General features: G+C 40.9%; 1 protein-coding gene across 1 annotated transcript in view; it reads right to left on the bottom strand.

Moving 5' to 3' along the window:
- Positions 1–547: 547 nt before the first annotated feature.
- Positions 548–25298, bottom strand: part of LOC143291213 (cullin-associated NEDD8-dissociated protein 1-like) — a 43818-nt gene continuing 19067 nt past the window's right edge. The window contains exons 17-33 of the mRNA XM_076600970.1: positions 24886–25017; positions 24273–24306; positions 23593–23692; positions 22741–22826; positions 21809–22009; positions 20780–20851; positions 19441–19536; positions 17875–17942; positions 16900–16994; positions 16332–16435; positions 15483–15550; positions 14780–14969; positions 10033–10221; positions 9778–9849; positions 7739–7910; positions 5093–5239; positions 548–4149 (exon numbers count right to left, since the gene is read on the bottom strand). Of these exons, the coding sequence (XP_076457085.1) occupies positions 4019–4149; positions 5093–5239; positions 7739–7910; positions 9778–9849; positions 10033–10221; positions 14780–14969; positions 15483–15550; positions 16332–16435; positions 16900–16994; positions 17875–17942; positions 19441–19536; positions 20780–20851; positions 21809–22009; positions 22741–22826; positions 23593–23692; positions 24273–24306; positions 24886–25017 (1957 nt within the window). The 3' untranslated portion in view covers positions 548–4018. The remainder of the gene's footprint in view (positions 4150–5092; positions 5240–7738; positions 7911–9777; positions 9850–10032; positions 10222–14779; positions 14970–15482; positions 15551–16331; positions 16436–16899; positions 16995–17874; positions 17943–19440; positions 19537–20779; positions 20852–21808; positions 22010–22740; positions 22827–23592; positions 23693–24272; positions 24307–24885; positions 25018–25298) is intronic.

The raw sequence follows: 25298 nt of genomic DNA, 5'->3' as shown, positions 1-25298 counted from the left end.
CAAAAAGCAACAGTAAAAACATGGCGGGGGTGTGCTGTGGTGACATGCTCTCCCCAAGGAGAGCAGCTTAAATTTTCCACAGAAATCTGTTCTGACAAAAAAGGAATACAATAAGAACATGTGCAATCATGTATTCCAGCTCAGCACCAATGAGAGCTGCCAAGTGGTTAAAGCATTGGACATTCAATCTGAGGGTCCTGGGTTTGAATCCAGGTCACAGCACCTGGTGGGTAAAGGGTGGAGATTTCTGCTATTTCCCAGGTCAACAGATGTGCAGACCTGCTGGTGCCTGAACCCCCTTCATGTGTATACACATGCACAAGATCAAATAAACACGTTAAAGAAAACTGAGAACAACTGTCTACATGACTGGGGTAAAAACAGTCATACACATGTAACTGTATATGAGTGAATGTGGGAGTCATAGCCCATGAAAAAAAAAGCAGTAGCACCAGGAGTCACAGTAAAATTGTTATTGAATATTCAACATACATGTCCCAAGCCATAAACTTTCAAACATTCAGTTGAAAACACTGACAAAATGATGGAAACATCAGCTTTTATTCATAAACCAACAGCTTCAGTGAACACCTTAGAGAGCAGGAGTGACTGAAGAACAAAGGAGAAGCACTATCATTGTGAACACGCACACTTCACAGTCTTGTACACACACATCTTTCCAAACACACCACCCACATTTCTCTCCATCACCCAGACTAACAACAGAATCATCAAAAAAAGATGGTACCAAGATATATCACTCAGGAACGACTTGACTGTAAAGGTCTATGTTTCGAAAAGCAAAGTTTTAACTGAAAAAGTATTTGGTATATTTGGCACCTGTGTAGATTTTGTCCGTAGCTTGAAAATGTGCACCTATATTGTTTCATGTTTAACATTTGCCTTCCAGACAGTCCTTTTTTGAACTTGTGTATAAAGGAACACCCATAAATATATCTGACAAATATATGATGGCCTGTTCTTCTACAATTATTAATATAATTAAAGGCAAAATTTTTACACTCTTCTTGTAGTCTGTGATATTTTCATGCCAATACAAACTGAACGAAGTCAGAAAATCCCCAAAGCTTTTATATTTCATGCATATTGAATATCAGTATTAAAAATTTTAAATACAGACAAAACTCAAAACCTATAAAAGGTTTCTTTTTAAATATAGTCCAAACAACATGACTTCTTTTCTCTCTTTTTTCTTTTTTTTTTTTTTTTTTAAATATATAGCAATGCAGAAATCAGGCAAACAAAAATAACAACCAAAGTCTAAAAGATTCTTCGTAACTGTGACAGTTTTTGTCCCTAGAACAGAGTGATCCAGGTAACAGTGACACCGTTTTTAAACTCCACATCTACCGTAGTTCACTTCAACCAGAAAGGTAGAAGTGGGAAATGACCTTCACGAAGCATGGACATGTCGGCGTGCCAGTGCCCATGCTGTGTGAACACCTGCTGATAAGGCTCCACTAGTTGAGTCGTGGTCAGTCGGGTGGAGTGCAGGTTAATGACCAATTAGCTTTCACTCTCCAAGTCAAGCTGTCCCACAATGGGGTCCATGCTGTTCTGCTTCCTTTGTAAGGAAGCCAGCTGGGAGGGTGGCTGGTCAGGGAGGTGGGGGGCTCACACTGTCCACACCATTACTTCCCTTCCTCAACAGCAAGGCAGAAATCTGCAGTACTCCCTGGTCTTGGCTGGTTGACTGGGGAAAGGATTTATTGTAGTGCTCTGTGTGTGTGTTTTGTGTGTGTGTGTGAAGGGAGGGGGGGGGGGTGGCCAATGTCGTTCAGAAAGGAGGGGACAGACCAGTCTATATCCAGAAGAAAAAAAACAAAAAATAATGTTTCTCAATTGATATCCACATTCAAACAACACATTCACGCTGTAAGCAAGGCTTTCACACACCATATTATCTTAATAAGGCAAAACGCTGCTCATCGTTATATGCTGAAGAAGATCTGCAGCTACCCAAAGCTGACAATTTTCAAGATGCCTCCAGCCTACACCCTTTCCCCACTCTTCATTCCTTAACTTAGTAGCTGGAAACCATAACTTTTATGCATGACCATGCAAGTTTGAAACCGATATAAATATATTGGTTATACGTACAAGTTTGATGATTCTGTTACACACAACAGGCCAGCATAGACATGAAAACACAGACATGCACTGTTGAGAGCAAACATAAGGAGGTACCAGGGGTAGGGGGGTAAGCAGTAACAGAATGTGTGAATGTGCAATACATGATGCACACACACAATGCAGGTTCATCTCACTTGGATCTCTGTAACGTGCTCTTCCCCATGTGACACATTAAAAAAAATAATTCATTCATGCAAAGTCACAAATACAGATTTTCATACACCTGAAATACATGGTCATGTAAGAAAACTACACATCTTTCATCCAATATGTATCTTGTAAATCAATTCCACAACAGCACTCAAAGTGTAGAAGAAAACAACCATTGTTTCCAGCCGAGACATTCGAAGAACAGCCATGGAGAGCTAATTCACTCCACCCTCCATCCCACCCGTCTCCCTCTCCAAATCCCCAACAGCTGGTTTCATGTTGCTTACAGCCCACCCACCCACCCACACAACCCGTCAAGGTTTGCTGGGGCACCCTTTTCCTTTTGAAACACTGAGAATTGACAATTCTAACACTTGTACAGGTATTCAGAACTTAGCTGGAGTGAGAGGAATGAACAAGCTCTGACACTGACACTGCATTCTTCGACAACTTCTGACACCATTCCTGCCTCTCCTGACTGGCTGTTCTGTCATCCACCACTTCCTGCATCCAATCCCCTTCGCTCCCAGACCATCCTCACACCCAGTCATGCCTGCAACGCTTATAGCCTTTTCCTTTCAAACATACCAAGCACTTTCTTCCGTCACTGCTAGAGGGGGTTACTGAAGCTGTTGCTGATAGTACAAACTAAACAGCTAGGATGTTTTTTTAAACAAGAAAAAAAGGACACACTTTCCACACCAAAAGAAACATGCAAAAAATGTTTGAATCATGCTTGTCATTAACAATCTCTCCATTCTTGGATAATCTTAACACCTTTAGTAACCATCCATTCTGAAATGTATGGGTGTGATGCTGATTGTTTGACTCCATTGTTAGCAGAGAAAGCCTGGCCTTTCTGACAAATCAAACGACAGACATAATGACTTGCACACACTGAACCCACACTCACACCAATTTGAATCACCATTCTTCCACTTCCCTCCCCACCAGAAAACGACGACAAGACAGACATGTTCAAGTCATGCACACAGTTGAACCTCTATATGAAGAAAATCATTTGCCATCAACCAAACGAGAAGAGAGGACGCAGGACCAACACAAAGCTGTGGATATGCATAGTGACTTATAGACTGCTGGACCTTGGTGTTGGGCACAACAAACATAGGTGTGGTCAGCCATGAAAATCATGGGGGAAAAAAAAAAAGAAAAGCGAACCATGAGCTAGGGACAAAGCCACAAGCAGACCAGGAAATACTCCAAAGCTCCTACACACTGCAAAAGTTACAAAGGAAATTTTGGATCAGATCCAATTCTCTAGAGCTCAGTAATGCCCCTTCACATGCTTTTCATGGAACATTTCTCATTCACTGCTCCTGTGTACACTACCTTCAGCGTACACTTAACATGCTGCAAGAGTTTCATGTGCATCAAACATCTCTCTGTACGATTACAATGCCTAAGAAGCTTCCGAGTATCCACTAACTCCAATTTCCAGTCCTCAAATTAATGTTTGCTGACCCACCACCCCTTTAAAAAACCTGTCACACCCCCCTTCCCCAGCTATTTCCCTTACCCCCACACCCCCCCACCCCACCCTCCCGCCCCAATACCCAGAGCAGGCAAGTGCCAAATGATTCAGTCCATGAAAGAGGCTCAAGAACAGAGAAAAGGGGAACTGTGGGCAGGGCCAAGCAGCCAAAAGCAACACAGTTACCCCCCACCCCCTACCCTCCCAAAGCCAGCCAGTCTTTCAACTGGTGTCCATGGAAACGACCTCGTTGGGGGTGGAGAGGGCATCCTTCTGGATGCTTTCGAACATAGCGCTGAGCTCCTGGGTGGCCTTCACCTGCTGCAGGAAGTCATTCATCTGGGGACTCTTGTCTGCCGGAAAATAAAAACCAGTGCAAGATTAGCAACACTGGCCTTTCTACACTTCCACAAAAACTTTAAAACAAAACAACAACAACAAAGAAAGCGTCAATCTGCACATTCATTAGATCAACAGCTATAAGATTGGCTAACGTAGCTTTATGGCAGTCAACAACAACTAAGTAACGTGGACTGGCAGAACAAAACTACTCATGACTTCCTCTTCTCTTTGCCTGCAAAGCTGTCAACATTCAACCACACTCAAGTCTTCAGAGTTGTTATGCCAAGAAAACAGTCAGAAAACAAATACTCATGTTTTCTGAGTTGTTATGCCAAGAGGACAGTCAGAAAACAAAATCTGCCCAACGTTTCCTCCACTGTTACTCACCTGCATCATACTAACACTGAATACAACAAGACAGGCAAAGCCTTCATGACTCACATGTGATAACCACTTCATTAAACATATGGATCATGAACAAGAACAAAAACAAACAAAAAGGAGGTACTGTAACGCATATCACCTAGCCATGGGGCACTTCTTATAAGACACTTATAACACTGACCTTTGACTTCTTACCTTCACATTGAATAATCTTTATGTTTGGCCATAACCAAACACCAAGTTTGATCAAAACTGCATGACAACCATGTTCTGTCCGACTTACCCTTTGCTTTCATTTCTACATTAATTTATGCCAGCCTGTGACTGTTTTGATGCCTGAGAGAGCTGACGTTCACTGTCTGAAGTCCACTGCTCTCAAACAGCCTGAGGGGGAGTGGAGGGGGGTGGGGTGGGGGAGCTGCCTGTACCTTGGTGGGGTGGCTAAAATATGTAGTGGAAAATATGCAGTAAAATCACACACACACACACACACACACACACACACACACACACAAAACAACACAAGCACATGCAAGTTAAAGACAGTCCAATGATGTCCATGTTGTTTACCTGCATCAGGCACACTGAGAAGAGCGTAGACAGCCCGCAAGGCAGAACGTTTCAGCTCATCCTGTTTCTCAAACTCCTGCTTGACTGAGTGAGCCTTGACCTTGGTGGTACAGGTGGCTCTCAGAGGCTCCACAAGTCGATCCAGTCCTGTGACACAAAAGTGCTCACTTTGCTCACAGGATCAAATCTGGGATTCCCACAGAAATCTAATGTGGGATACCACTATGCTCATGAGGACAAGTATTTTGACAGCACACACACACACACACACACACACACACACACACAAACACAGTGGAGCAGTAATCTAGTAACTGAGCACCTGGCTGGGAAGCAAGTGACTCGATTTCGATTCCAGCACAGACCAGTATTTCTATTCCCTCTTGCCCTTAGGTGATGGTCATTCAAAAGAGACACAAAAGGAAAACTCACAGCAACATAAGTTGTCCCAAGCAAAATTCTGCAGAAAAAACACTTTCACTTGCAAACAAAACACACACAAAAAAAGAAACAAGAAAAGGATAGGCAAAACATTCATGGCTCACATGCTATTCCAACCAATCAAAACATATGGAAAGTGAAGGGTATAGGATTTGTCCAAAAGCAGAGACACCTCCTTGAAAAACAAACTAAAATGGGCAGTCCTGGCCACATCAGATTGGCATTTCACTCTTTAATAACCCAACAACCTATTTATATGTTTGTGTCTATCAAACTTTTAACCTATTCCTGTCTTTTCCATGACTTTACTTCTAAGATACTTCAAAACAAAAGCAGCTGTCATATCCTGAACAATTCCAACAGAAACTGACTTTGAGGCAAGATGGCATACAAAGAGTTGTAAACTGTGCTGCCAACTCAAATGGTCAGCAAGTTTATTCTAGTTAATTAGGTGCCATACGTGTATAGATTGACAGATAGACAGACAGATAAATAGATAGATAGATATTTTTTTCTCTCTCTCTCTCTCTCTCTCTCTCTCTCTCTCTATATATATATATATATATATACACACACACACACACACATATTTTTTTTTTTTTTTTTTTTTTGGGGGGGGGGGGGGAGGTGGTTGTTTTTTTTGTTTTGTTTAATGTCCCATCATCTAGACCATTTCGCTAAGCCACACACTAGAGGAGACCCTACACTGCTGCCGCTTTGGTGGTGTTCAGTCATGCCTGCTCCATTTCAAAGTACACAGACACAACTCTAATCACCCTACTGTCAACAATAATCACTTGGTCACGGAGCCAGACTGAGGAAGCATCCCCCAGATTGTGGAGACCGCCACCCCATCCCTCCAACAACAACCCCACTTGAATTTGCCAACACCACAGACCTCATATATGGAAGTGGAGGGAGATCAAAACTGACGTCACCATGAGAACAGGGTATGGAATGCCACACAGTCTGGGAACTTGTTTTTTCTGTATTGATGTTGAACATGGATGATGATGATGATGACAGAGTTATGGATGTCCATTTGGGTTGGGGACTAAGTGACAAGGCTGTAAGCTATACTTCCTTTTATAATACATCAAGGAGTCAATCATGCCCACGAGATACAGACGCCTAAAGTGTTGGTCAGGAAATTTGAGCAACACTCCAAAAGATATATCCATGAAATAGATGATCCTCAACTGTGTGGTTTCTGGTCTTCCCATCTGAACCCATAGTATGCTCCACTCTGGGTAGGAACCATCCATGGGCCAAATATGACCCAATTCTGCTGGGACTCGAACCTGTATCCTCCCAGTTGTTACTCTGCAAAACTAACCATTTCAACGCAGCAACTGGCTTTCTTTATATTGGTACCCATTAAACACATCAATAGTAAAGCTAAAGTGGTCTGTCCAAAAAATTTTTTTTTCCCCGATTCTTGTTCTTGGTTTTTTTTAACTGCAGACACTTTGTAGACTGAAGATAAGAAAAGGAATGTGTCACCGTCTTCAAACATAAACTGAACAAAAAAACAATTTTCACATTTGGCTAATCGCAATGATCCAGAAACAACCCTAAAAAAAATCTGCTGGCTGAGCTGAAAGCAAACAAAATAAAATGTGCATTATCCAGAAATCTTGTTAATCTCTCAGACTTATTCTATTTTCAAGCCGTATTTGGAGTTGAAAAGTATTTCCAGAGAAAATTTGCCAACGTGCATGTTTAATGACACTGCCTTATGATGTAAGACAGTATTAGAACACAGAGTGGACAAATACTATGCAACATTCTACTCATACTAAGACACACACAGCCTTACTCTGTTCTGACAGTATAGAACAGAGGTTGGACAAAGGCACAGTAACATTTTACACACACTCACAAACACAATAACACACCACTTTTCACTGTACAGTGGCATTAGGGAAGAAGCTGGACAAATACAATGCAATATCTTACACACACTCACGAACATATTAACACACCACCTTTCACTGTACAGTGTCATGCGACAGAGGATGGACAAATACAATGTAACATTCCACACACACACACACACACACATACACACACACACACACACTGTACCACACCACTAGATGCTATAAGACGGCGCTAGGACAGAGGTTGGACAGGCGGACCAGCACAAGCTACCACACTGTCAGTGACAGAAAGACAGACAGACAGACAGACAGTGGGCCTCACGCTGTAAGACGGCGCTAGGACAGAGGTTGGACAGGCGGACCAGCATGAGATAAGTCAGCATCTTGATGTCATAGTGGTCCTTCAGGCCGTCCTCCACATGCTGCAGGAAGTCAAAGATGTCCAGACGATCCAAGCACGAGTCCAGCAGGGTGTACATGCACTCAAACGCTGCCTGAAAACATGATGCAGTGTCATCAAAGCATGATGCAAGCTTAATACAACTTTAAATGTTAAAAAAAAAAAAAAAGTAAAAAAAAAAAGGGGGTGCGGGGTAAAGAGAGGGGCAAAACCTTTACTGCTGATGTGTATTCCAAAATATATTTTAGTCCCCCTCCACCCCTTGCCCCCCACCTGTACTTCGATAAAACTGCCAAACATATTTTCGGGTGTAATGTACATGATAATGTAGTGTCGTCACACAAAGTATTTCCACAGAAAATTTATCTGTTAAAAGTTGACCACCAACATACAAACATACACACAGACAACTGAAACACAGTTATTACATAGACTCATGTTGCGTGTTAACATACTGGTAAGCCTGAATTGGAAAGAGACCGTGGATGGTTTAACCATATCCAAGGTTTCTTAACCCTCCTTCAACATCTACATCCAGTAGCGGCTTGCAATTTAACACCCAAATGTGCCCGGTACCGCTAGTTAAACACGTGCTTACTATGGGCACAGCCATTGTTGTTTACATAAACAAGACTCTCGCAAGATTCACAGCCTCGTTTTCGGCACTTCCTGCCATGCACATTGCACTTTTCAGAGTCCGATTTGCTTGAACTTTGACAAAGTTGGGAATTTTTTAAGTTGCAAGATGAGTTTGATAATTGCCGGGAGCTTTAGCGAAATCTGAATGATGATTCTAAGATGCTTTTGAACCGTTTTAATGATTTAACATAAGAATCTTGTAAACATCGATTGAACTGAGTGATCTAGATATCAACTAACTGGGTTATGCCGACAATGAGAGTGAAGTTGGTACTTGAATGTGGATTGATCGCCGGACATCCAAAATCATGAATCAAATGCCGGACCTCTGAAATCAATACTGTCAGTCAGTCAGTCTTGATTTCATGGCTATCTATTGGCGTTCTGATGATCTTCCTGATTGTGTTAGTTCAATGGAATATATAACCAATTTGGTTAAGTTTTGCCAAAGTTTTGAAGTTACAAAGTTGCAAGATGAGTTTGATGACTGTCGAGAGTCATAGTGTAATCTGAATGACTATTCTGAAGATGATTTCTGCGTGAGAATTTTGTAAAAGTCGATCGTACTGAGTGACCTAAACATCCATTGATGGAGTTTCACCAATATTGAGAGTGTAGTTGGTACCTGAGTGTGAATCAATCGCCGGACCTCTAAAATAGTGAATCGGTCTGGCCAGACTGTCTGAGTCGATTCTCTTAGTCGTTGATTGCACTGATACTTATTGGCGTTCTGCACGATCTTCCTGATTTTGCTAGTTCAATAAATTAAATTTTTCTTTTCATTATGGAGCAATTACATGTGAGGTAGGTTTGAGATTTGTTTTTGTTTGTTTACTGTTGTTTTTCCCCCCACCATCATAGGAAAACACATCATCCCTTAAAATGAAAAGAACACAGAAATCAGCAAGTTCATTGTTACAATACAAGCTGGGTAAGAAAAAGAATAAAAAGATGTGTTAGAAGACACTGCAGACCGACAAACTTATTCCACAGAAAATCATACTGTAATTATAAGAAATGTTCTTGAAACTCACCATCAATTTTGACACCTTTATTTTTGTGTGTAAATACAAAGCAACATGAGCCTGAAAACAAAAATTCTTTCGCACCTATATTATGTGTAGAATGCAGGCAAAAATAAATATGTGCAAGAAAAGAAGGTAATTATATTTTTAATCAATGTTTATAATTACCCACTATCAAAAATCTCAAGAGTTATTCCCCTTGGCATGGATTTCATGGATGATTTGTGCTGAGCAACCTGGGGGTAAGAGGGTAAAGACTGCTATGTGCGGAAAAAACTGCACCAAAGACAGACTTACTTTTCTGATGTCCAACCCATCATCCAGTGTGTGCTTGAAAGGACCCATCTCCACCTCTCGTATCAGCTCTTTCTGCAAAAGAACACGAGGTTAAAAAAACATAATAAATTCACAAACAAAATCTTATGCTGCAGGGTTTCTGTCAAGTAAAACTGAAAATCATCTCCATTGAACACCGTCACCTGTTTTGTTCCTCATTATTGTTCAGACAGACTGGTTGTTGAAAAGAAAGGAACAAAGACAAGGGGCACCCACCCTGACTTTGGTTTCATTGTACAGGTGTGGCAGTACAGAGTCCAGCATGTCACGAATCAGACTGGGCTTGTTGTGGGCGGCCGAGTTGAAGGTGACCAGCGCCACCCTGCGCACGTTCAGGTCTCGGTCCTGCAGCGTCTTCAGGAAATCCCCAATGCACATCTTCAGCATCGCGTCCACCGCTTGTGGCTGGTGGAAAGACAACACATATAGCACAGTGTTAACTGTGGCTGCAGTGAAGATAACAGACATAGCACAGAGTCAACCGTGGCTGGTGGAAAGACAACAGACATAGCACAGTGTTAACTGTGGCTGCAGTAAAGACAACAGACATAGCAGTGTTAACTGTGGCTGCAGTAAAGACAACAGACATAGCAGTGTTAACTGTGGCTGCAGTAAAGACAACAGACATAGCACAGTGTTAACTGTGGCTGGTGGAAAGACAACAGACATAGCACAGTGTTAACTGTGGCTGCAGTAAAGACAACAGACATAGCAGTGTTAACTGTGGCTGCAGTAAAGACAACAGACATAGCACAGTGTTAACTGTGGCTGGTGGAAAGACAATACACATAGCACAGCGTTAGCGGTGGCTGGTGGAAAAACAACAAAAATAGCACAGTGTTAACTGTGGCTGGTGGAAAGACAACATAGCAGTTATTAGCACAGTGCAGTAAAGACATCAGACATAGCACAGTGTTAACTGTGGCTGCAGTAAAGACATCAGACATAGCACAGTGTTAATTGTGGCTGCAGTAAAGACATCAGACATAGCACAGTGTTAATTGTGGCTGGTGGAAAAACAACACAAATAGCACAGTGTTCGCTGTGGCTGGTGGAAAGACAATACACATAGCACAGCGTTAGCGGTGGCTGGTGGAAAAACAACACAAATAGCAGTGTTAGCTGGGGCTGGTGGAAAGACAACACACACAGCAGTGTCAGCTGTGGCTGTAGAATAGACAATAGACATAGCACAGTGTTAACTGTAGCTATAGTAAAGACAACAGACTTAGCACAGTGTCAACTGTGGCTGTAGTAAAGACAACAGACATAGCACAGTGTTAACTGTGGCTGTACTAAAAACAGCAGACACAGCACAAAGTTAACTGTGGCTGTAGTACAGACAGCATCCATGTGGAGCACAGAGAGAGAAAAAAGGGCAAGGAGGAGCACGTGAGGCAGGGGCAAAAAGAACTAAGGGAACAGGGAAACCAACTCTTGGCTACACAAAAATCTGACAAAAGTGAAAGGCTGTCAATGCTGATTACAACATGCCCGCTCATCATGTAGCCAGTACAGGCATTCACTGGCTGATCTTATTTTTGTAATCATTTATGTCTGGCTCTATCAATATCCATAAGCAAAAATGCCTTTTACTGGCATCTATATAAACCATCCAAATTCTTTAGATTTTCCCTCTTTCTTACACTTGGACTGTAAAGAGTATCACATGGAGCTCAGAATGATTCCACAGCCTACTGTTAATTTGTATGATAATGGCCTGTTTGGTTCTTCTGGTGAAGCCCACTCATGGGATCTCTGCTGTTCTTGGTCACCAGGGGACAAAACCCTGCAGGGATTCACAAGTTGGGTCACTTGACCATCAAACAGGATACTCAGATTTCAGAATAGTAAAAACAATATTATCATCAACATCATGACAACCCGATTCCATTGAGATATACCTGTCATCATCTAAACCATCATTTAGCAGACAACTGTTCTTCACAAATCTAGCAATACTTATCTTAACATAATTTTGACGTCATCCGAAAAACACAGATCTTGAGTCCCTGGTGGGACTTGCCCATATTCCAGCAAACACAGATTAACACACCTACACCACTGCCCCAAAGAGAAACAGGTCAATGTGTTGGCCCCGTATCTGTCCGCAGTATTAGTTTGATAGTCTGCAGTCACTATAAAGGCCTTTACTGTAGGAGACACAGCAGTGAGAGTGCCAGAGTCAACACAACTTTGGCTGCTCTGGTTTCATGTCTCCAAAAAGGATCACAGAGCACTGAAGAATTGTTTTGGTTTCCTTTTTATCTGTACCAAAACAAGAATTATGTTGGGACTCTTCTTCAGCTGTAATTTATTGATCTAAAGCAGTAAACTGCAACCCTCCTTCACTTTTTGTAAGCCTGTGCAGCTAGATATAAGATGCATGTTTTATTTATCACACTCTCTCACTTTGTACTATTTTTCAGATATGATGATAAATCAAAGTTACATGTACTGATGTCAACATGCATTTACAGCACAAAAATGAATGCGGCAACAAGACAATGTACATGAAGAACATTCCACTTTCATACATGAACAAATACATAGATTAAAAAAAATTATAAAAAAGACGGTGTAAAGCTATATAATATTGACAACATACTCTCCCTGCAGAGAGCACTCGAAATATCTGAGAAGTCTGTTGTGACAACAGTGAAACAACCAAACATTTTCAACACATATTTCATTTCTATTCGACTTCTTTTTTCTGTAATGGCTAGAGACTTGTTAATCAAGGTTAACAGCCAGTAAGCAACCACTGCAGACATTTTCTTTCTCCTCTATGACTGGCAGTCTGGGAACACCCTTCGAATGTTAGCCAAAAAGTCTTCTAAGTCAATTATCATTTTCCTTTGGAACATCAGCCACAGCAAAGAAGTCTCTGCAGAATCAGGGAAATAGCTACACACACGCACACACTCACAAACTGAATACATGCAGTATGTCCTGTCGGCAAGCTCTGTCCGCAACATCGACCTTGGTACGGTGCGGTTATCTCAAGCCCTTAATTAATGTAGGAGACACTGGAACTGCTGCCAGAACACGACCAGGCAACATGTTCACGTCTCCAAGGTACGGTCACACACTGGTTATCTTATGACATTATAAACAACTGATGCCAGAAGGTGGCAGAATAGTTTGTGTCCATGAGGCTCTGGGTTCAAATCCTGGTCTCGCCATTTCTCCCAAGTTTAACTAGTAAATCAAACTGAGCATCTGGTCATCCACATGAGATAAACTGCAGTCTCATGTGCAGCGCAATGAAAAAGAACCCATGGCAACAAAACAGCTGTCCTCTGGAAAAATTATGTGGAAGAAATCCACTCTGATGAGTACACAAATATATTCGCATGCACTCAAGGCCTGACTAGCGCGCTGGGTTATGCTGCTGCTCTACTCAACAGATGTGGTGTAAGGTATATGGATTTGTCCAAATGCAGTAACGCCACCTCAAGAAACTGAAACAAACAGATGCTAGTTAGCATAACCTGTCTTCTGCTCCCCAAACACTATTCTTTTTTTTCTTTTTCTTTTTTAACTTTTGGAGGGTGGATTAGGGGGTGGCTTGGTTTGATTTACACCACACCTGTTTCATCACACTCACTGAATCAGTTTACAGCCACAAGAACTCTTTCCTTTTAAGAGAGCAGACAATCTGTCAAACACAGAAGCATCAACCCCAGATCAAACATAAACGATTCTCCTTGACATTACAAATAAGTCAAGATGACCAGAACTGACCTCCTTCAGGTGACTGGTGCATTCTGGACTGACAAACCCCAACCTGTATATTCCCCAGGGGAAGAAGAAGAGGTGGGGAGAAGAGAGCGCAAAAATAATGAACAAGTTAAATACAACACCTGTCACTAGATGTGGGAGACATGGACTGTAACAAGCTCAACACTACACCTATCTCCTCCAAAACAATAACAAAAGTGCGCTTACAAATCACCTAGAAACAAAACACCACCCCTTAACCCCTTACACATACCAGCACGCATGAGCACAGGAAACAGACACAAGCTCAGAGGATACACTGACATGGAAGGAATGAGTGCGCTGGGGGAAAGTCTAACTGTAAAAGAATGTTTTTAGATTCGTTCGAAAGGAGACTGAAATGACTATGACAGACAGAAAAAAAACACACACAAAAAAAAAGGAGACAGCAGCACTTCCCATGACTGCACAATGGAAAAAGTGAAAGCTGTTGCACCGTGCTTCCCTATCTCTCTCCATGGGTTGGGGGTGGGAGATATGGGCGTATATGTGTGTGCTTGTACAAGTAAGTGTTCATCTCTGTGAGTGTGTGTTTGCGTGCGTGTGTCTGTGTGTGTGTGTGTGTGTGTGTGCCGTGGAAGCTGCGATACGTAGGCTAGAAATGAGTGTGTGGAGGAGGGGGTTGGAGGAGGTGCAAGGTAATGTGTGTGTGTGTGTGTGTGTGTGTTGGAGCTCATGTACGTTTATATGTATTTGACTGTACTTTCATATCTGTGAAACTGCATGTTTGGTGCATTTCTGTTATGCATGTGTGGGTGTATGTGTGAATGTGTGTCGTCATATTTTACATTCATTCGCTTAATTATCACCATTGTTGTCTTATTTATTTATTTATTTTTTTTTTATTATTATCATTTTATTAGTATTACTATTATTATTACTACTACCTTTTTCTATATTATAATTATTATTTATTTATTTATTTATTTATGTATGTAAGCTTATCTATTATTTATTCCCCCCCCCCACCTTTTTTTTTTTTTTTTTTTTTTTTTTCTTTTTTTTTTTTTTTTTCAAGGCCTGACTAAGCGCGTTGGGTTACGCTGCTGGTCAGGCATCTGCTTGGCAGATGTGGTGTAGCGTATATGGTTTGTCCGAGCGCAGTGACGCCTCCTTGAGCAACTGAGACTGAAACTGAAACTCTCCATGAGCAACAGACAGCACTGACGGCCATGACTACCTGGTCAGAAATGGTGAACTTGACTGCAGTGACCACTGTGGAGCGGGTCAGGGGAGAGTCGTCTGACAGGTGCTGCTGCAGGTTGCCAAGCAATGTGGCAGGGTCGATGAGGGTCAGTTTGCCCAGACACTCGGCCACCACATTCCGTGTGCCTTCTTCCGGGCACTCGCAATTGTGGAACAGCATCGTCCTGCAAACATCAATGCTGGCTTTAAAACATACATATGAATTAAATCATAAATAAAACAACTGAAAAATAACTGTACGTAGCAGACCCATGTGAAAGAGGACAAGTCTGCACATGTAAGAGAGAGAGAGAGTGTGTGCATGCTTGCATGCATGCGTGTATATATGTGTGTGTGCATGTGTGCATTCATGCATGCGTACATGCAGTTTAGGTGTGTATGTAAGCAGGCGTGCATGAATTTGTATGCACTGATGTATTTCAGATACACTTTCCTGATACATTGTAAAAATACTACAAAACCTAGACTTGCAGAAAACAACAACACAGATTCATGTTATTCCAAACACTAGTGAAAATTCTCACAGCCCAAATCACCAGACAAACACAGACTTCCATCCCCCACAAAGCCCTTACCCCAGCCCTCAAAACTGATTGTCAAGAGTTCCATCTAAGATGAAAACTGACAGAACGTTGTCTACAGACGCAAGAGGTTTACCCCTGCAGACAGACACTCACCAGATGGTGTTGATATAGGACTTGAGAATCTCCACCCCTGTAGGGGAACTGGACTCACAGCTGATGATCTGAAACCCACACAGTCAGCCCACAACTGAAGTAAGCTCACTACTTGAACAATGCCAAGTCTGCTCTCTACACAGCAACATACAAAGTGACAGAAACTATGTACATTTTTTTTTTTTTTACCGGAACAGTTACACTCTGTGACCCAGTGAAGTTGTCCCCCTCTTGCCTCACACTGAGGAAGCATTCAAGTGACAGTTGTGAGTCAACTGTTTTCAATCCGCCTCCAAGTCACAATGTGAACATGTTGGGGTTTGTTTTTGTTTTTTCATTGAGCCAGGCAGTAAGCCTGGAGGTCAAATACATTCAATTTCTCTTTCCACATGGTTTGGGGCAAGTTTTGATACTTCAACTTTTACAAGGTATAAAAACCAGCTTCAGATAAAAACTCACAATTAAAGAAAAAAATTCAAATTAAGAACCAAAAGTAAATGAAACTTAATATGTCAAACTAAGAACAATGATGGCCACATTAGCTCCTTGAAGCAAATGATGCTTAGCACTCCCTATAGCTTGCACACTGATGAATAAGAGGCACTGAAAACCATCAAGAAACTTCCAGGCATATTTTCTTTTTTAAATCACCCCCACCCCACCCCATCCCTAAAAAAAAATAAATAAATAAATAAACATTCAATACTCAATGATAGTATCATTATTTATATTTTTAAAAAAATAATAATAAATTTTTTTTTAATTTAAAAAATAAAAATTTTAAGAATAAAAATTAAAATTTTTTTTTTTTTAAACTTTCTCTAGAAATCAGTGTAGCAAAAGTGTTACCTCTTTGAGAGAGTGCAGCAGCAAGTACTGTCTCTTTGGCTGGTTCTCAATCTCTTGCAGGACAAAGGGCAGGAATTTGGGAAGGTTGCCCACACTGACATTACCTGTGGGGTTGTCAGGCATGGCATCATTTGCAATGGCACACAGTTATGAGCTCTCTCTTTCTCACACACACACACACACACACGCGCACGCACACGCACACACACACACACACACAATAATCAAGTCACATTTCAACTTGCACACCATTCTTTGCTTAGAACATTACAAGCACCTCTCAGCACTCTGTGCATTGTTAAATCATCATCTACCCTCATGTACATGTGAAATATCAGTCATACAGTTTCAGTCAGGACACTGAGAGCAGCAGAGATCTACACAGAATTCCCGAAAATACTTTCCTTTTCATTCATTGTTTGTTCCCAGTTCAATCAAGATCACCCATCATCTATCTCTGGACACTACAGAATAATATCATTTTAATACCAAATTTCCCTACACAAGTGAGTCAAAAATCAGTCCTCTCTCATGTATATAAGGAAACATTTCAAAATCCAATGCTTGCCTAATGCATAAGAAGCTGCTGTCTTGACCTCTTCGTTGGGAGACGCAAAGGATTCCATGATGACTTTCTGAATCTCTCCATGAGAACTCAAATCTCTGCACATGTCCGCAAACAAATCATCAGACAACAAGTCATCCAAATAAACACACACACTCACATGCACAGTTATGCTGACATACACACAAAGATCTATCAATATTCCTTATTTTTCCTCCCCATCAAACATCACTTTAGTGAAAAGACATTAAACCAAGGGAAAACAAAACAAAACAAACATACACAGAGAAAGAAAAAAACTATTCTATCAATTTTCCCCACTTGCAAAGATGGTTCCTATATTTTCATACTAATTCTAATTAAAAAAAATCTTTCACATGAAAACTCATTCCCATACAAAAACAAAACCAAAAGACACAGCTAAGTATAACATTGTACAGTAATACATGTATAAACATATGTACATTGCAAACATACAAAAACACATACATTCACATACGTGTATATATACAAACATACAGTACACGCACATACACACACACAAATATATTCAAGAAAAAAAAAGTGTCATGGGTGCAAAAAGACAAGAATATTGCCATAATAGATTAGTTTTACATATTTCATTATACCAAGAACTGGTGTGCCTTTTTACACAGCATCAACAATCTTTTCATTTTCAGAAAATAGAGATTTGTACGAGACCCAGCACTGCTCAAATTCTGTTTTTAACCTGGACAGAATTCTGTCAATATTTCCGGTTTGACATTTGTATACACAAAATACATGAAAACAGAAACAAACTCCAAGTATTCAGTCACAGCAAAAGCCTGTTACTAGAGACAGAGCATGAAATTGATAATGCTTTGGAACAGGTACAGAATGAAGTTTTCTTTTCCACTGTTTTTGAGTCTTGGTTAAGGACTAAACATTTAAACGCACAATGACTGCTAATCAAACAAAACAGATGCTGACACTTACATATGTCTGCCGATTTCTCCCAGGGCCAGCAATGCAAACAGTGTGATGGATTCTGTTGACTTGGGATTCTGAAACAATAACACACACAGTGCCTGTGTTTTACTGGGAAAAAAATTATTTCTGACATCTGATGAAAACAAAGGAATTCAGGCAAAAGTGACCATGGCATATAATGATATTTCATCCGACAGCTACATCAAATGAAGCAACATCTAACTTCCAACAAAAAGCTGACAGTCACTGATAATGAACAGAACTTGTCACTGAAAACTCAACAAGTATTAGTTTACCTTTTTGCTCAATGTTCATGTTCCTGTGTACGTATCAAATCACTTCATCCCCTTACAGTTTTGCTGTTACTTCCTATTTCTGTTGGTGTCTCCATCTCTACAAAGCCCCAAACATGCTTCCAATCAGCTTCTACTGCTGTCAGGTTTCCCACATCCCCACTGCAAACAAATCCACTGTTGGTTATCGTGTATTCTTCACCTGCATGACAAGCTCAAAGTTTCTCTCTATCAATATCTTTTTCTTTTGCATTAATTCAAGTCTTAAAATTCAGGTGTGTATGTGTGTATGTGCGTGTGTGTGTGTGTGTTCATTCGTTCTTTAGTTTAACATCTTTTCACTGTAAGTGATATTAGACGAGGGAAGGAAAAAAAAAATCGAGTGGGAGGAGGGGAGGGAGGGGGGGGGGGGGAAATTACTGTGTACGCATACGAGTAAGTGAAAGTGTGTGTGTGTGTGTGTGTGTGTGTGTGTGTGTGTGTGTGTGTGTGTGTGTGTGTGTGTGTGTGTGTGTGTGTGTGTGTGTGAAAATTACTGATTTAAGTTTTGTTTAAAAAATAAACAAAAAAACATAACAATATAACATATTTCTAATGAAAAACTAACAACTATAACAGAGAACCAACTGGACTATTTAACAAGGAGTTGAAAAAGTCATACATTAGCAATGGACTGCTGAAGATCGTCAACACTGAAGATGATTTCAGTTCAGGGATTTGAGACTTTAACATATCGCAAGTTGGTATATGATCGGCTGTTATGTGAGCATCACAGATGCAAGAAACATTACTGACATATTTTGTCCTAAAACAATTCATTTTCCATCTGAAGATTAGAGAAATGATTTGCCTCTTATGAAAATCTTTATGGTAATCTTTTCCATGTGTGTGTGTGTGTGTGTGTGTGTGTGTGTGTGTGTGTGTGTGTGTTTCTCTGTGTGTGTGGTGTCTGTGTGAGAATATTTTTGACAGTTTTATAAATTATTTTCCAATGTTTTGAACATATGTATATATATATTTCCGGAACTTAGGAGGTGGAAAGGAATGAGGTCATGTACACTGTACACATATCCACACCCACAAATATAACTGGAGCTTATCTCATTATGCCAAACCTTCTCATCATCAGAAACATGAGTTTCTGAACATTTACACACCCCTCACAACACTTTCAAACATCCAACTCATTCCTACTTCAAGTAAACTTGCCAACTAAAATGAAGAGCCACAAAAGGACTCTCTACCCAAACCAACAATCAGACAAAGGGCGGTTGCTGACCTTGATATCGCTGACAAACTGTGCGACGACATTGCTGGCTTCAGAAGGACTCATCACTGTCAGGGCAGCCACACACTTGGCAATGGAATGGAACGCCTGAAAAAAAGGAGTCACCATACGGTTTTAGCATTTGCAAAGTTCATACAGGGAGGCGGGCAGCATTCTTTACACCAGACAAAGCACAGGATATTTTAAGAAAAGATGAGCCATCACACACAAACATTCATTACCATGTGCACCTATATTAAGGATTCTGTACACAGGACAAGGCACTGGAGATTTTAAGAAAAGATCAGCCAACACACAAATATGCATAACCATGTGCATCTTCAAAGAAAGATTCTGTACACCAGATAAGGCACTGAAGGTTTTAAGAAAAAATGAGCCAACACATGCAAACATTCATCAAAGGCATGTGCACTACAAGTAAGATCACTTACATTTTGAACTTCAGATCTGATCACATCAATGGTTAAAGCACAAAAAATAAGCTTTCCACAAAAATTACATTGTAAAATGAGGGAAATATACATACTTAGACATATCTCACAAACAACAGTTTGTTTGTTTTTTTTACTATCAATTTCAGATGAAGACTTACCAGACTGTCCTTTGATACACTTGGAATCACCAATACTAATTTGTGCTGGGTTTATTTTCTCTCTTTTTTTTGTTTTTTGTTTTTTTGTTTTGTTTGTGTGTGTGGAGGGGGGAGGGTTGGGGTGGGGGAGGGGCTTCTCAAACAGATACTTAGAGATAGACAGTGCCTCCAAAACACCAAAATATTCAGTTTTGACAGGCAATGAATGGCCTGATTTCAGTGATAATGCACTAACTTAAAATGTTGTTATCTCTGAGAGTTTCAACATCACAGAAATATTCTAAATATCTGTATGTTCAGACAATCACGTAGAAATGACTTTACTGATTACAAAATGCTCAAAGAAACAAAATGCCACGCAGTTTGAAAACTGCAACCAAACCAAACACAATTTTCACTAATCCAGCAATAGACCGGTATTGACTAAAAATAATTTTGCAAATCCAGAGACTAAATGAAATAAAATGTTCACAATCCAGAAATACAGTTTAATCTGAAAGACTGTAACTGTTAAGTATGGGAAGATTTCTCTCAGTTTAATCAAAATCTGGTGCTGACAGATGAAATATTTCAAGAGAAAAGGAATTTGTTGAGTTTATTGTGGACAAACAAACATGTATACATACATACACAAACACACACACACGGACAATAGAATCCAGGTCGTTGCATACACACACTTCGCACACATGAGTAAAGAAAGAAACGACATGAAAATGAAAGGGGTAAAAAACCCACCTGTCTGTGAATGTGGTTGATGGATCCTGGCTGGGCCTGTGTTGTGGGGTTGTAGATAGGAGTGATCAGCATCTGTACACACACACATTCATGTGTCAGGCTTTTGCAGTTGTCTACACAATACATGCACTATCATCATCTTTACACGTTTTTTCACCCTGTTATCTACACACTACACATGGTTTTCATCCTGTTATCTACACATTACACACCATGTTCTTCATCCTGTTATTCATACACTACAGAAACAATCACCACTTTTACACATCAAGTTGTTTCTCAGCCTGTTATCTATACACTACACACAATCATCACATCTACGTACCATGTTGTTGTTTGTTTTTTACCAGACTATCAACACACAACACACACTATCACCACCTTTACAAGTAAGGTTGTTTTTTGCCCTGTCATCTACACACTATAAACACAACCATTACCTTTACACATCATGCTTTTCACCCTTTTATCTACACTCTACAGACACAATCGTCATCTTTACACATGTTTTTCACCTCGTTATCTACACACTACTAACATAATCATCATCTTTACAAGTCATGTTTTTCATTTGGAGCCCTATCCTAACCTATCCGACCCTACCCTATCCCATCATATTCTGTCCTATCATATTTTATCTTACCATATCCTATCTTACTCTATCTTACCTTACCTTACCCTACCCTAATCTTATTTTACCGTTTTCTATCATACTCTACCATACCTTACCTTATCTTAACCCACCCTGTCTCATCTTATCCTACCATATCTTATCTTATCCAATCCTATCCTACTCTACTATACCTTACCCTACCCTGCCTTACCCTCCCTACCTTACCTTACCGTACTCTACTGTATGCTATCTTACCCTACCCTACCCTGTCTTATCCTGCCCTGCCCTGCCCTGCCCTAGCCTATCCTGTCTTATCCTGCCCTGCCCTGCCCTACCCTGTCTGATCCTGCCCTGTCCTGCCCTACCTTACCCTGCCCTACCCGACCCAATGTGGCCCCACCCCCACCAGTGCCCACCTGCAGCAGGTCCCTGAAGCCCAGTTTGGGAAGGCCCAGGCGCACGATGGACTGCAGGAACTCCAGCAGCGCCTGCAGAGCGCCACCTTGCAGCAAGGGGGACTGCACCAGCAGGAAGCACTGAGGCAGTATCTCCGACGAGATGGACGCCATGTTGGCCTTGGAGATGTCGCACAGCGAGGTCAGCAGGTTCAGCGTCAGCTGTAGGTGAACACAGCAGACTAAAGTGATCGCAGGGAGGAAGGGACGGAGCGAGGAGGAAGAGGGAGGGAGACATTCACAAAGAGAGATTGGGGAGAGAGAGAAAGGGAGACCAAGAGGGAGAGAAAGAGAGAGACAGAGACAAAGAGGGAGTGAGAGACAGAGACACAGAGAGACAGGCAGAGTGCGTGTGTGCATACTTGTGAGTGCGCATGTGTGCATGCATGCATGCTTATCTGTGTGCATGCGTCTGTGCGTGCGTGCGTACATGAGTGTGAGTGTGTCTCTACGTAAGCCTGTTATGTTTCTCTGCATGTGCCTGTTTGGCGTACATGCATGCGTCCATGCATGAGAGAAAGAGAGAAAGATGACTATGCATCTATGGTGTATGGGAATGTGTGTGTTGCATGTCTAAGAGAAAAAAAACAAGAATGTGAGTGAGTGTGTCTGAGTAAGAGTGTGCATGTCTGCACACACACACACAAACATAAATGTGAGTGTTAACTGCATGCATGTTTAGGTACGTCTGTCTGTGTGCGTGTCAGTGCATGTGTTCATGCATGTACATGAAAATCCACACAAATTTTGAAACCTATACATAGAACTAAAAAAAATATATATACATTTCAGACAGAAATAGCTATGGAAAGAAAATCCCATTTCGTACAGTTTTACAAGCACCCAACCAGAGGTGCAAATTGCAGCAGCCAACCTTGCTGAAGACCACTGACCTGAGATACATGCAGATCATTTTCACTAATCAGCGGGGGCATCTCCTTCATCATGTCGTTGATCATGTTGGTGGTTAGGCTGCTCCCTGTGTTAATACACACACACACACACACACACACACACACACACAGAATCTGAATTATATTTTTCCCAGAGCTGAAAAGTTGTGTTAGAGGAACCTGAACATATATCTAAGCTCAGCATTCATGGCCATATTGAATCTGCTTTTCACTTTTTAATAACCAATTAAGTTAAAGCTATACATTCACATCTGTCAAACTGTTAACGTATACCTGTCATCTACACAACTTTACACCACTAAGATACTTCATAACAAATGAAGCTATCGCATGCCAAATGATTCCCATAGAAACTGACTTTGCGGCAAGATGGCGGACAAAGGTCTGCAAATTGTGTCACCACTTCAAATGTTCAAGTTAACCCAGTACCCTCTTTATAATACTGGCATGCAGTAAACCAGCAATGACAAAAGGAAATTTTCCAGAGGCTAACAAAATAAAATTTTCATGAACTGGAAAGTGAAAAAAAAAAAAAAAAACACCCCTTAAATTGTAAAAATAATGAATGTATTTTCTATTTTCAAGCTGACTTTGGTGATGACAATTTATTTCCACAATCAATTTGTTTAAGTTTACCATGGAGACACACACACACACACACACACACACACACACACACACACACACACACACAGAAAATCAAGACAAGGGTTATTGCACAGGTTCACCTTTGTTGTCATACACAAACCAAAAAATCCCCCTTTCTGCCCTCCTCCCCTCACCCTCCCTGCCTCCTTTATATGGCAAGCTCATCTTTCCACCCCAACATACCATAATTCTGAACAAGGACATCCAGACACTGGAGTGTAGACAGCTTCAGAGCCCGCTGGTTCTTCCTTAAGAAAGAAGCCAGAATCGGAACACCTTCCGTCTGAAATATGTAAAACATGTGTTAGTGCATGCTCTGCACAGCCACCACCACACACACAAAAAGAAAGAAAACAGATTTTTTTCAAAATATCTCCCCCACTCACTCATCTTTATTTGATTTTTTACTTAATTCCAACTGAAAACATGGTCTTCTACTTTAAGGATTACTCTCACTATGTAAACTGACAGCTCAAATCATGGAACTCCAGTTTACAGATAATTCTCGCTCATGTGAACTCCTGACATCTTATCATAGAGCTCCAATGCACAGATCATGTTCACTCACTGGAACTCCTGACAGCTCATATCATGGAGCTGCAACTTACAGATCACTCTCACTCATGTGAACTCCAGACAGCTCATATCATGGAGCTCCAGTTTACAGATCACTCTCACTCACGTGAACTCCAGACAGCTCATATCATGGAGCTCCAGTTTACAGATCACTCTCACTCATGTGAACTCCAGACAGCTCATATCATGGAGCTCCAGTTTACAGATCACTCTCACTCATGTGAACTCCTTACAGCTTTTATCACGGAGCTCCAGTTTACAGATCACTCTCACTCATGTGAACTCACCAAAATGGGGCGGATGTCCACTTTCAGGGGTGAGCTGCACACAAAACATGAGCAGGCTGACTGTGTTAGTCAACGACAAACACATTATAAGGTCCATTTACAGCTGTCAAGTAACGGACACCTAATACTGACCGGTTTTGTTTTTTAAATGCAAGAAGCTTTTTTTTTCTTTTCCCGTTTCAAATATTGTTGACAAAAGCAATTTATCTACCAACATTTCTTTTATTAATAAAATTTTCTTCATTTTTTTGGCCAAAGATGGCCAGGGTATAGGATTCACTTTTCAAGAATACTTTTCTATAAATTCAATCTCCATATTCATGAGGAACTTTATTTTTTTTAAATCAAAATAAATATCATCCTGCATAAACTGAGGGGAACACAAAATTATCTAATCATTGTCAGCAAATGTTATCTATGCTTACAGTCAAACTTTTTCTCTCACATAACTATATTTAGGCAACACAGCTTTCACCGAAAAGTGTTGGCAACTATCTAAATACATGTATACACAATACACCCCCCCCCCCCTCCCAAACCCCCCTCCTTCACATACACACACACACACACACACACACACACACACACACACACACACAAACATCCAACACACCTGGCAATCATAGTAAGGGCCTTGACAGTGGTCAGACGGGTGATCTCGTTCTTCAGACGCTCCAGGAACAAAGGCAGGCATTCCGACAGCTCTGGTTGCAAGGAATCTCCCAGGTGGGACACAATCTGGCCCCTGGGGGAGGGGAACAGTCTTTTTAACCTGATCCAACTTTTGACTATCTGCCTTTATCTTTACATCTAAACCAAGTACCAGAAATTCCTGCCAATAAGGCCTAACTTTCACATAACTACAATCTGATATCTGTATGTCGTTGGCTACATGCACCTTATCTGTGTCTGAAAACTAAATTCCAACTGCCACTTGGTGCCACTTCTTACACTTGGCACTCAGCAACAAAATCAATACCTGCCAACATATCTGACAACAAAATAAATGCACACAATTGCACAGAA

This window comes from Babylonia areolata, chromosome 16 (assembly GCF_041734735.1).
Source record: "Babylonia areolata isolate BAREFJ2019XMU chromosome 16, ASM4173473v1, whole genome shotgun sequence".
Taxonomy (NCBI): Eukaryota; Metazoa; Mollusca; class Gastropoda; order Neogastropoda; family Buccinidae; genus Babylonia; species Babylonia areolata.
Note: the sequence above shows the minus strand (reverse complement) of the source record. Positions and strands in the feature narration are given on the sequence as shown.